Source organism: Myodes glareolus, chromosome 6 (genome assembly GCF_982192425.1).
Source record: "Myodes glareolus chromosome 6, mMyoGla1.1, whole genome shotgun sequence".
In the NCBI taxonomy this organism is placed as follows: Eukaryota; Metazoa; Chordata; class Mammalia; order Rodentia; family Cricetidae; genus Myodes; species Myodes glareolus.
The window spans coordinates 24,211,403-24,224,282 of NC_142031.1; the positions used below are offsets into that span (position 1 = coordinate 24,211,403).

The window sequence follows — 12,880 nt, forward strand, 5'->3', positions numbered from 1 at the left end:
ATGAGAGTTGCCATGGTCATAATGTCTCTTCGTAGCAACAGGAACCCTAAGATATTGCCCAACCGAGCTCACAGAAGGAGGTGGTAGACCCACCAGGGTGGAAGGTCTTCCCATTTCTCTGGCTTCCCTATTGCCCCTGGAATACACTAGCTCTTCCGTGCCCACCTCTTCCGAATGCCCACTCCTTTGCTTGCCCTTGGCTTTGCTGGAAGGTTTGTCTGTGTGTGTGTACCCGTCTCATTCTCACTTTGTTCAGGTCTTTGCTCAGAGGCTATCACACCAATGAAGACCTCACCATCCAGCTGCTTAGAAAGGCCATCTGGCTCCCTCTCCCACTGACCTGACAAATCTCCTTTCTCATACAGCATGTCTTTTTCCCTGCAACCCTCCCCACTGGCTAATACATCATGCTCAGTTATCTGATCTATTGTCTGTCTCCTCTCACTACAACAAGTTTCCCAGAAGCGGGAGGCTCTGCCCCTCTTGCTGTTGGCTGCGCTCTCAGCATCTGGCTGGCGCATCCTGAGGCACCACAGGGGAAAGAGTCACTTCATCTTTGTTGTATGAATGAATCACAGACAGCCCAATCCCATTGAACCACTGCAAATTTTGAGGAAAAATATTTGCAAGTCAAAAGCTGTTGAATATTGGCAGTTTTGTGTGGCTCGGCCCAATATAATGCAACAATTGGTTCAGGAGGACTGTGTGGCAGGGGCATTTTCATCATTTCAAAACGTCACGATCTGTTTTTAATCTTGTGATAAATTACTCACTGAAATAGGCACTGAAATGGACTCCCTAACCCTGGGGTCCACAGAGCAACCTTCTTCTAGAAGACTGTCATGTCGGAGGCAGAAATGCTAGTGTTGCCCCTTCACACCTGCACATATAATTTTTCTTGGCTATGGATCAGTTAGATAAACTAGAGTTTTATTGGCCCCCAAATTGACCACTTCATAGCTGGGGAGATGGTGGACGTCAGTGATGAGACAGAACACAGGCAGAGGAACAAGGCTCTGGGGTAGGGCTGAGGAGGCTAGTCCTGATGGCCACATGCTGTTCAGAGGGCAGAAATCTTCCTCTGAAACATGGTGGGCTTTTGTTCTTATTTCCCGGTTTTTGTTTGTTTGTTTTTTCCATATAGCCAAGGAAAAGGGGATAAAACCCTAGAACTTCCGACCTCAGAATCCCAGCTTTCTTAAAACTAGTTTGTTAAAATCCAAATGGAAAAGCCGTTGTTTTTGGTGTCTCCAGCACAGTTCAGAAGACTAATGCTATGCAGTCCGTAATTCAAGGCGGCCGCAGCGGTGAGGCCCCCCCTCCCCCGTACATAGCATTGGCTCTATCGTTGCGTCGCTCAGGAGCTAGGAGTGAAAAACACCCAAGCTGGGCGATACATTGGCATGTATTTGACCCTACTACTTTCGACACCAGGCTACACTGGTTCCCTTTGAAGTGTGACGTGGGCACAGAGCTTTCCCCCTTCTCGCGTGTATCTTGAAGAAAACAGCATTGCGGCAGGTCTACAGGGACCCTCAGCCCCGCCTCCAAGGACTCGGAGGGTTTGGCTATGTTAATGACTCACAGCTGTCTCCTTCAGCTGGGGCAGTTCCTTCTGGGTTCAAGCAGCTGTCAATCATTAACAGTGCTCCTGAACATAGGTTTGGTGATGCTTTTGATGTAATTGTCCTATCTTATAGCTAGGGGTTGCTGCTCACTCTCGGCATGCCCCGTTCATAAATTAGACCTTATTGTAATCATGCCTACAGAGAACCAAAACACACTGTATGACCGGATCAGCACTGTCTGCACTCCGTAGGGGTACTGTATTATATCAAGAGGTGTCGCTGTGCACATGAGATGGAAACAGCTGGTTTTGTTTATACTTCTTTAAAATATATGTAACTCATGGTCTGCCATAATCACAGATTCAAAAATCACAGTGAAAGGCAAGGTGTGTTTGAAAGTTTTGTCACGTTGTTCGGCACGGTGACATATATTTCTCTAATCCTGTCCCTTGGGAGGCAGAAAGTGGATCTCTGCCACTTTCTGCCACAGTGAGTTGGAGGCCAGCCTGACCTACACAGTGAGACGGTGAGTTCCAGGCTAGCCAGTGCCTGAGGTGGCCACCCGACTTCTTTCACCGTCCTTGATGCTTCCCTGATTGCTCATGGTCGGGGACACATTTGAATGGTTTCCTGAGCACTTCTGTGGTCTCGTTTCCAGGGAAACTACCCTGGTCCTCAGGCAGACCTGGTCACTCCTGTCTCCACCACACTCTATGAGAGCCCCACTTCTGTGCCTGGAACTGCACCGGGTCCCCCACCCACAGCAGGTCTCATTTTTTGTGTGCACACACCCCCTCTGTGGCAGGAACTGCAGCCACCCCGCCCTAGTCACCAGAGTCAGGGGCAGGGCATCTCTACCTCTGTGTAAGAAGAACCTTCAGCATTCTCAGGTCTCCTGTGTCTTCTCTTTTCCTTGTGCGACCTCTCTCCCTCACTCTTCTTCCCACTTGGCATGTTGGGTTCAGCCTCCTTACTCTGCCAAACTGAAGAAGACCCCTTGGCTATCCCTATTTACCTGGAAGAAGTCAAAACTTCACCGAAGAGTCCGGTTTGATCACATACTCATTCAGTCCGGTCCAGCTGGATTTGGTGAGCTTCCATTAGATCAGGCACACTGTCTCAGTGGGTGGACCAACCCATTGTGGTCCTGACTTCCTTGCTCATCTTCTCCCTCCTTCTGCTCTTCAACTGGACCTTGGGAGCTCAGTCCGTTGATCTGATGAGGGTCTTTGTCTCTATCTCCATCCGTCGCCAGCGAAGATTCTATAGTGATATTCGAGATAATCATCAGTGTGATAGTGGGGCAAGGCCAGTTCAGACACCCTCTCCTCTGCTGCCCAAGGACCTAGCTGGGGACATCCCCGTGGACACCTGGGATCCCCTCTAGAGCCAAGTCTCTTGCTAACCCTAAAATGGCTCCCTTAATGTAGATATCTTCTTCCTTGCTCCTATGTCTGCCCTTCCTCCATCTCCACCCTTCCACTCCCCCAAGCTCTCGCCAGTCTGTCCATTCTCCCATCTCTCTCCCCCTCTCCCTCTCCCCCTCCCCCAGTCCTACCCTCACCCCTACTCCCACCCCCATGCTCTCAACTTTTGCCTGGCGATCTTGTTTGCTTCCCATTTCCAGGAGGATCTATATATGTTTTTCTTTAGGTTCACCTGTTATATGGCTTCTCTAGGCTTGTGAACTATAGGCTTAATGTCCTTTGTTTATGGCTAAAGTCCACTAATGAGTGAGTACATACCATATTTATCTTTTTGGTCTGGGTTATCTCACTCAGGATAGTGTTTTCTATTTCCATTCATTTGCATGCAAAATTCAAGATGTCACTGTCCCCCCCCCCCCCCGCTGAGTAGTTTTCTAATGTGTATATATCCCACACTTTATTTATCCATTCTTTTATTGAGGGGCATCTAGGTTGTTTCCAGGTTCTGGCTATTACAAATAATGCTGGTATGAACATAGTTGAACAAATGCTTTTGTAGTATGATTGGACATCTCTGAGAAGTCATCGATAATGGCACTGGGACCTGTTTCTACTGCATAATCTTTGTCCGGCGATGGATGGAGATAGAGACAGAAACCCATATTGGAGCATTGGACTGAGCTCCCAAGGTCCAAGGAGAAGATGATCAAGGAAGTCAAGACCACGAGAGGTTCGTCCACCCACTGAGACGGTGTGACCGATCTAAGGGGAGCTCACCAAATCCAGCTGGACTGGAACTGAAAGAGCCTGTGATCAGACCGGACACTCTGAATGTGGCTAACAATGGGGGCTGACTGAGAAGCCAATGATAATAGCACTAGGATTTGATTATATTGCATGTACTGGCTTTTTGGGAACCTAGTCTGTTTGGATGCACACCTTCCTAGGCCTGGATGGAGGGGGGAGGAAGGACCTTGGACTTCCCACAGGGCAGGGTACCCTGCCCTCTCTTAGGACTTGAGGGGGTGGGGGGAGGGTGAGTGGGAGGGAAATGGGAGGAGGTGGAAATTTTGAATGGTATTATTTATAAAGCATATATATATCTATATAAATAACAAACGTCACCGAAGCCTTCTAAGAGGCCAGGCCTGTCTTTATTGTAGCCCCGCCTCTTTCCCACTTCTCAGCACTCCCAGAGCAAGCTGAGGGGTTCTTTCTGTACATCGTATTTGCTGTTCTAGAGCGCTTTTTATAATCCTCATTTTCCCTCTCCCCATCCCTTTCTTCCCCCACTTCATTTCCTTTCTCTCTCCCTCTCCGTTCTCTCCCTCCCTCCTCCTTCTCCTTCTCCTTCTCCTTTTTTTTTTTTTTTTGTTTGTGAAGGGATCTTAAACTCAGGGCAGTCTGCCTAGCTCAGCCTAGTGCTCAGATTACAGGCTGAAACACCACAGCTGGTCCTTTTCAAAACCTCCTCATCTCCCTGAGGCCTATGTCAAGTCAGGGTGTGGAAGAGGCTGCTCCAGGAAGCCTCCCCCTCTCTGTAAGTCCCACTTATACCCCTCCCATGTGAACTTTCACAGCCCCCTGTACTTCCCCATCATATCCCTTCTCGCGCTATATTTAGCTGTCCACTTAATTGGCCTTCTCCTTCCCATTAGTTGCGCCTGGGAGGTGGCAGAAGAGAGATGAAGGAGAGAGACAGAAACCAAGTTGCTTGCTCATGGACTTTCCTCCAGCAAAAAAGTCTAAGTCCCCAGTAAATCCTTAGGGTTAATAAACAAATACATGGCTGTTTGCTTTCACTATTGCCGATGCTAACTCAAACTTTGCCGAGACATCTGGTTCTTCATCTTCTAAAGGTCAGAGAAGGTGCGGCCGAAGCAACTCCAGGTTTCTACCCCCACTCAGGGGCTCACACCAGTGTCGGCCTCAGGGCTGCCAGGAGCAGCTTTTCCACGGTGGCTGCTTTTGCTGATTGACTTTCTGAGTGTGCACAGCGACTTCCCCATGGGTCATATGTTTTTCCAAGACTTACAGGAACTCACCGCAAAGGGTCCAGGAAGTTCCTCATGTGTCTCTAAATGCCTCCTTTAGAATTCCTAAGTCAAAGGTTCCAGGACTGAACCTTTGCCTGTGAGGCTCCCTATGGAGCTGCTGCCTGAACGGTGCTCGGGGGGGGCTGGATAAGCAACAGTGTGTTGGGTCGGGCAGCAGGTAGTGTAGACCTGAGGCTCCAAAGTCCTCAAGAGCCAGAGCCAAAGTGAGGGAGCCCCGCACTCCTGTGGTACTGGGTGGCAATCAGGTAAGTGGGGCAGTTCCTCTTCTCTTAGGGCTATGCGCACTTCCTGTCTCAGTGACTCTGGGCTCGTTCATGTGACCCACGTGGGCCAGTGGAATGTAAGCAGCCGAGATGAGCCCGGAGGCCTGAAATACATCATTGGCTCTTATACTCCCTTAGTTCCCCGTGAGAAGGACATGCTCTGGGTCACCAGGTTTGGTCCTTGGATATTGACTTTGGATTAGTCTGGGCTGCCTGTTGGAGATCTAAGCATATATGTACATAATTTGGAATTCAAAAGTGGTCGATTCTGGAAACACACGTAGGGGATGTTATATACGTGGGGTAACTAAAGTCCTAGGGCAGCCAAGCTTGTCAAGGTGATAAGGGTTGAAAAAGAGTCTCCTGGTGGAATCATGGCTTACAGGTTGGAGAAACGAGAAGGAATTAGAGAGGAACCAGAAAGAGAGCAGAAAAAAAGGGGGTGGAAAACCAGGCCAACTGTGGAGCCTGAAGGACAGATAGAAGGTTCAGAGTGTGTGACAGGGCAGTGCCCACTTACGTCCGACACTACTGGCAGGCCAGTGAGGCGAGCCTGGAGACCTGCCCTGCTGGCTTAGCGACAGAAAAACCACTGGTGTTCTTGAGAAGTCATTCTGTGTAGTCCTGGGGACAAGGGCTTCAAATGAGGAATCCAGGAAAGAAAAAGAAGGGCTATAACAGGAAGTTCAACAGTCCTTATTAAAATAAAAAAATTCTCAAAATCAGGCTACAGCCGAAGGAGGAAGTGGCACCAAGAGAGTTTTTTGTGAAGATGTGAGAAACGTTAATGTTGATGGGAAAGACCCAAGAGAAAGAAGAAAGACGAGATGTAGCTGAGCTGGGGGAGCTGGGAGGGGACTCGTGCAGCAGGGAGCAGGAAGCTGGGTCATCAGTAGACAGCATGAGAGGGGAGAAAAAGCCACACAGAGGGAACGGAGCAAGTGGGCCTGGGTGTGTGGCCTGTATGCGGTGATTACGCGGAGAGGCCTGGGGTCTGCAGGGACCTTCACTGAAGTCTGTGAAGAACCTTTGTTGATTGTTACATTTGCAGATGAGGGCCTTGAAACAGGAAATAGTCAAGGAACAGACCCAAAGATGAAGAGCAAGAAAATGGTAAAGCCAGGATGTGAACACCAGCAATCCGTTTCTAGAAGCTTTAACTGCTAGGTCAAGCTGGCCCCCTTAAAGATGTGAAAGCCTACCTCAAGCTGAACTAGGCAGAGTGAAGGCTGAATTAGTGATCATGGGGTAACTACTATGTGCTAAAAATCTATAGCAGGGGCCTCTGTAACAAGTCGGTACACCCACGGTCGCTGAGGAGCCCGTTTTTCTGAAGAAGACATGAAGGCCCAGGAAGATTCTTCCAAAGGGGAAGGGAACTTGGGTCATTAACAGTTGTTCTGGTTGTGAATACCACACCATGTACACAAGGTGAAAGCATTAGCCCTCTGCGTGGCTCTGCCCAGCTGGAATCAACTTTATCAGCGGAGTGCGTCCTAGTCTTCCATGCTTCAGGTGGGGTCACTAGGAACCTTTATCCCAAGCAGGCGAGAGCTATGTTGTCCTCACACAGCAGAGACTTTGAAGAATTTTAAAGCTTTCTGCCTGGCTGCCTGAGCACTCTTAGGCGCTGATTGTTTGAGGCAAGAGCACAGGAGTCGGGGCACGTGCCGAGAGCCCTGGGAGTCTCTCTCTTTTTAAATTAAAACCACACACAGCCTTATGTCACAAACACGCTCTAGCTTTACAAGAATTTCTAAATGTCTTCTGAGGAAAGTGTGCTCATAACGCCACAACGCTGAAGCCACCCACTTCCTCAAAATTGCAAGGAAGCAGACAGTTAAAAAAAAAAAAAAAGCAGAGGCTGTTGTTTATCACAACTTCGCTTCAGTAAGGCCTGAGATTCTTCCGTGCAGCGCCCTGCTTCCCACAGGGCAACGCGTCAACTGGGATATTTCTGGTGAAATTGAACGCAAAGCAAGATGCCAGCCTTGGGGGACTGTGAGTGGGATTAGGGGAGCTTGGGTGCCATCCCCAAGTGACAGATGGATGGACCTTCCGTCTGAGAGAAAGGAAGAGACACGTGGGCAGATCAGCCTGGCACGTAAGAGTGCCCGCGAAGCAATCACTAGGCAGAGAAGGCAGCCGAACCGAAGGGAAGATCAGAAAAGCCAGAAGGGCACAGACTGTGACACACTGGCCACTTGACCAGCCACTCACCCAAATCGGAAGCAAGATGTCCCTGAAGTTGCCAAGGAACTGGGATTTCAACTTGAAAGCGGAGGCTGCGAAAATAGGTGAGGTCAGGGTCCAGGTCTTTTCCTGCGGGGGGGGGGGGGGGGGGGGGGGTCTTATGCTTGAGCGCCCACTATTTGCATACCGGGCTGTGGGAGCTCAAGTCAGTAGGAGCAACAACACTGAGCTGGGTGGAAATTTGCATCCAGGTAGATGTGTTGTCTGAAGTTTCAGAGTGCTCTCCTGCCCAGAGGTGGGGTACACGGATCAAGGGAACTTTGGTGGTCTTAGGCTGTGCCTTGTATACAAAATTGAGATTGCATTGATGTCTCCGACTTGGGAAGTCATCTATCAACTGAACGGCTTCAGTAAGAGCACAGAGATGGCAGTATTTAGTGATTCATCCGTGAGTGAGTGTAAGTGAGTGTCACAGTTGTGAGCCCAGGGGTCAGCGAGGGGCTACCTACAGGAAGGAGGACACTCGGAGAATGAGGCAAGAGCATGGAGACTTTTGAAAAACGAGAGCAGTCTTCTAGAGGAACAGAATGTGAGCTCAGGAGAGTTGAGAAAGACAGACTTGGAACATTCTGAGATGTTCTGGCTCTCCTATCATTTTCCTCTAACAACGGCAATGACACATTGGCTCAGATCTATTGTTGGTTATTACATAGGTGTCTTTTTGGTTGTTTGTGTTTTAAGACAGGGTCTTGTTATGTAGTTCTAGCTGGCCTGAAACTTGCTATAGAAACTCATATTCATAGAGACCCATCTGCTTTGCCTCAGTGCTGGGATCGTCGGCATGGCTTGCATACCTCATGTTTCGTTTACTATTACATTTTATTTTTAAATTGGTCACAGTCAGATGAAACAATTGGGCTGAAAGTGATTGACTAGGTTACACTGACACACACACACACACACACACCATCTACACAGTGAGAGAACTTCTCAATTTTAGACACTGGTGTTAAGGTGCTTGCAGCAGCTTGGAAGGATTTGGCTTGGAGTAAAGTTTAGGCCGATGGTTCATGGTAGTCGGTGTGTTAAATGGTCCACTGGAAGCTCACAAATGGGAAGCAGGTCAGAAAAAGGGCTTTGAGATTAAACTGAAAGTAAGCCGAGGAGTCATTGATCTTGGTGAGCGGGAGACCACGTTACCAAACAAAGCTGGGACTGTATGCTGAGCTCAGTCCAGAGATGAGGGGCAGGCAAGTGGTCTCTGTCCTGTCTACACAAACATCCGTGTCTGATGTTCACCCTAAGCTATTCACATCCAATTTGAAGGTAAAGTCCATGACTGGGTCCCTGTGGAAATGTCCTGCTCTCCTATGTAAAGACATCCTGCTCCCTCCCTATTCATGTTTCAGCTGCAAATGGGAAACAAGAGAGAATAAACGTTAGATTATTTTCAGAGATACAGAAAATCAGCACATGAAATTCTCAAGCCTGGGGTTAAGTGGAGAGGGATTTTAGATTTCTAGAATTGACGGGCTCAGGAGGGGACCCTGGGGTCCTGCACTCTTGTAAGCATCCACCTGGTGAGCTTCAGCTTCCAGGGCTAAGTGCTCAGGTTAGGGTCACTGTGCAGGCAGTACAGGGCACAGGTTAGGGTCACCGTGCAGGGCACAGGTTAGGGTCACTGTGCACGCAGCATGGGACATAGGTTAGGGTCACTGTGCACGCAGCATGGGGTACAGGTTAGGGTCACTGTGCAGGCAGTACAGGGCACAGGTTAGGGTCACTGTGCAGGGCACAGGTTAGGGTCACTGTGCAGGGCACAGGTTAGGGTCACTGTACAGGGCACAGGTTAGGGTCACTGTGCAGGCAGCACGGGGCACAGGTTAGGGTCACTGTGCAGGCAGCACGGGGCACAGGTTAGGGTCACTGTGCAGGGCACAGGTTAGGGTCACTGTGCAGGCAGCACAGGGCACAGGTTAGGGTCACTGTGCACGTAGCACGGGGCACAGGTTAGGGACTCTGTGCAGGCAGCACTGAACCTAGTGCTTGCACCAGCTGGGCAAACAGGGTTTGTTGACTGAGTGAAATCTGATTATCAGAAGACCATATTATTTAGTGTTACTTAATAACTTAAGTACCTAATATTTAGAAGAGTGTCATTATCCGTGTCATTTACATGTGGCAGAGTGTCATACAAGCTGGCATCTGTATCATAAGTAGCCCCCTCTGAGGAGAAAGAGCTTGATTCAGTTGTGAGATCTTCAGTCCCTTCTCCAATGACCAGATACAGCAGTAGAAATCCATGTATCTGTATGTCCGAGAAGCCACCTCCATAGGAAGGACTGTTATTGGGAGTCTCACAGGGAAGTCAGGGACTGTAGTTTTCTGTCCTGGATAGTATGGTGGAGGAGGATCGGGGCTTCTCTGCCTGGCCACTGTTGATATTTGTGCCTGGGTAATTCTTATTACCAGGGCTTTCCTGCACATTGTAAGACAGTTGGCAGCATCCCTGGCCTCTACCACCATGCACCGTAGCAACCAAAAATGTCTCCTGGGGAGAGGTGGCTGTAATATTTTCCCTGGACCACTGTACCAAAGGGTTACGGTTCCAAGGTAATGGGCATTGGAGCCCATACATCAGACAGTTCAGTTTTTAGGGGGTTTTTGTTAAGATGTGACTTGAAGGGGATGAGAGAAAGGTTAAGAGTTCCAGGGACGGCTCTTGATGGGAAATTAAAAGACCAAACCACTGTGGAGCCCAGCAGGGAGCCGCTTTTCCTTCCGGTTCCTCTAATCTTGAGTGCTGAACCAGGGCAGAGGGAACACCAACATCTCAGACTGGGGAGGACTCAGCAGCTATGGTTTTCTCAGAAAATGGAGGGTACCCTTACAGTAAGTAACAGAACTGCCATGAGATCCCCACCATGGCTTGGGTGCTCCTGGTGCAGAGATGATAGAACATGAACAAGGCCACCTTACATCTGATCCATCAGTCCTAATGGGGAACAGGAGTTAGAACTAGAGGGTAAAGACGGCACTCCGGACTTGAGGTGGGACCAGGAGCACATCTTTCTTCTTGAGATGTGACATCATCCACCACTTTAGTCTAGCCATTTGGACTATGACAGCCTGCCACTGTGTTCATGTTCACATCTGTTTTTCTAACATTTACACGTTTGTACTGCCCCCCTTCTGCCTCGCTGTGTGTGCCATGTGCGTATGTGCACACGGAGGTGAGAGAACAATCTCAGCCATCATTCCTCTCGCCGGCCTGGAGTTCTAGCCGGCTTGGCTGAAAGTTAGCGAGCCCCACAGATGTGCCTGTCTCTGCTTCTTCAGGGCTGGGATTGCAAACACCAAGCACAGATGGATATACAGATAACACAAAAGTGAGCAGATAAAGACATCTACGAACTACTGGACAGTAGGTAAACAATACAAATAGTAATACTTGACCAATAACCTAATGAAAATATATAATCTTACTCTTCAGAGGGTGCAAATAAGAAGCACCGTGGCAATTCATTCTCATTTACTAAATCAAATAAACAAGAAAATCACTTAATTCCAAGTGCTGTCCATGGCATGGTGAGAGAGGAATCAAGCCATTGCGGAGAAGCTCTTGACGTAGCTCGCCTGAGCTGATGATCCACAGCTCGCCCCATGTCATCTTTCTCTCCTGAGACCACATCCTAGAGAAGCCCTGTGCATGTCAGCAGATTAAATGTGCAGGAGAAATCTATGTGTTCATCAGCAAGGGAGAGGTTTAATGCTCGGTAGCATTTTTATGAGATGGAACACGGCACAAGAGCAAATAATTGCGGTTATGCACAAGTGAAACCGACCAGCAGCGACTTATTTTGGAGTTCCCAGAAGAGAGCAAAATGCACGCATATCCAGTTTACAAATTACATATGCTTATAGCAAAACTATAAAGGAAAACAGAACTGCCTGATGCAAAATTCAGGGTTGTTGCTTGGAATATTCTTTTGGGAAAGAAAGGATGGAAAACAGATGTGTGAGGTGCTGAAGGTCTTAGCTCAGCAATCCACACACGTGTGGTTCTGTGTCAAATGAACAACAATACCGCCACCACTCCCAGATACATGGTAAACCATCAACAACATGCAAGATTTGTGAACAGTGGTTCACTCTGGGGAAAGACTTCATCAGTGAGACACACTCACACACAAATGCGTTATTACCCTGAGACTTAGACTAAATGCTTGAATTAAGTGTCATGTATGAGGAGCAAGTGTTACTGTGTCATTAAAAATGCCCCTTTCCAAGTGCTTAACCAAACAAGTTGGCCAAGGTCTTCACACAACACATGATCCTTTAGCAACGGGCTCCAAAGCTCTATGTTAGCTGTAGAGGCTCCCCTAGGCTAGGACCCGCCCTTGCTCCCCCACACATCTCACAGATGTCCAGGGAACAAGTATTTCTTGAGCAAGCTCCATCATTCTACAGCTGCCGGGTCAGCCTGCTGGAGTTCACCGAGTTCACCTGAACACAGAGATGCTCCCCAGTAAGGCATATGATGCCTCACAGTACAAAGGCTGTATGTACAAAGGCTGTATAGTACAAAGGCTATATGAGACATGTTTGTGGGTTCAGTTTTAGAGATCTATTTCCACTTACTTGTCAAACGTAAGAGATGCTGATCCAGACCAGCCTGCGTCTCAGTCACTGTAGTCTGTTTTCTGTGGCTCGCACCACTGTGCTCCCTGTGCTGAAGATTACCACATAGGCAGCAGAGTCCTGGCTAGAAACACAACTTGCTTCACTGTCACCAAGGGGGGGAGGTGCTCATTCCAGGCACCACACCCGTCTTTCTGCAGGTTACATCATTGTCCATTGTCCCTAGGCTCTTGTCAACTTACTTCTAAGTTGTTAATGTTAAGTGGGGGACAGAGCCATTCAGTCAGTTGGGGAATGAAGGCCGAATGTCCCCTCTGGGTCTCCTGCAGTGGTAGCTGGGAGAGGACCGACTTTAGAGGTACAGGGAAGAAACACCTGTTTCCTACCCACTCACACACTGAGTGCCACCTGCAGACACTGGACAGTCTACACTTCCTGCTAGATTAGGAGCTGAGTGGCAAGGTAGGTGAGTCTCAGAATTCAAGTCTCTTAAATGGGTCTGGGTTGAGATGGCTCTGGCCTGGGTATAACAGCCTTCAGTAGCTCACAGGGGTTCTGCCATAGCATGTCTGTCTCACACAGCGCTGTTCACAAAGCATCATCAGAGTCCCGTGGGAGAAAGCCATGGGGATTCTATGCAGCAGCAGTGCGGAGGATCCAAGGATCTGATGGGAAGGATAAGTTGGTGATAACAGTAACTTGAGGCTGCATTTTCATTTCCTGGCTGCTCA

At 48.7% G+C, this 12,880-nt stretch overlaps 1 protein-coding gene and 1 long non-coding RNA gene across 2 annotated transcripts in view; one reads left to right on the plus strand and one right to left on the minus strand.

Moving 5' to 3' along the window:
• Positions 1-909: 909 nt before the first annotated feature.
• On the minus strand, positions 910-7,644 carry LOC125388501 (uncharacterized). The gene is made up of 3 exons (XR_007228254.3): positions 7,536-7,644; positions 2,427-2,831; positions 910-1,364 (listed from the first exon to the last, which is right to left on the minus strand). It is a non-coding gene; the product is annotated as an uncharacterized LOC125388501 (long non-coding RNA).
• The window catches only part of Arhgap25 (Rho GTPase activating protein 25), a 76,369-nt gene continuing 70,670 nt past the window's right edge, over positions 7,182-12,880 (plus strand). The window contains exon 1 of the mRNA XM_048416413.3: positions 7,182-7,612. Within this exon, the coding sequence (XP_048272370.3) occupies positions 7,552-7,612 (61 nt within the window). The 5' untranslated portion in view covers positions 7,182-7,551. The remainder of the gene's footprint in view (positions 7,613-12,880) is intronic.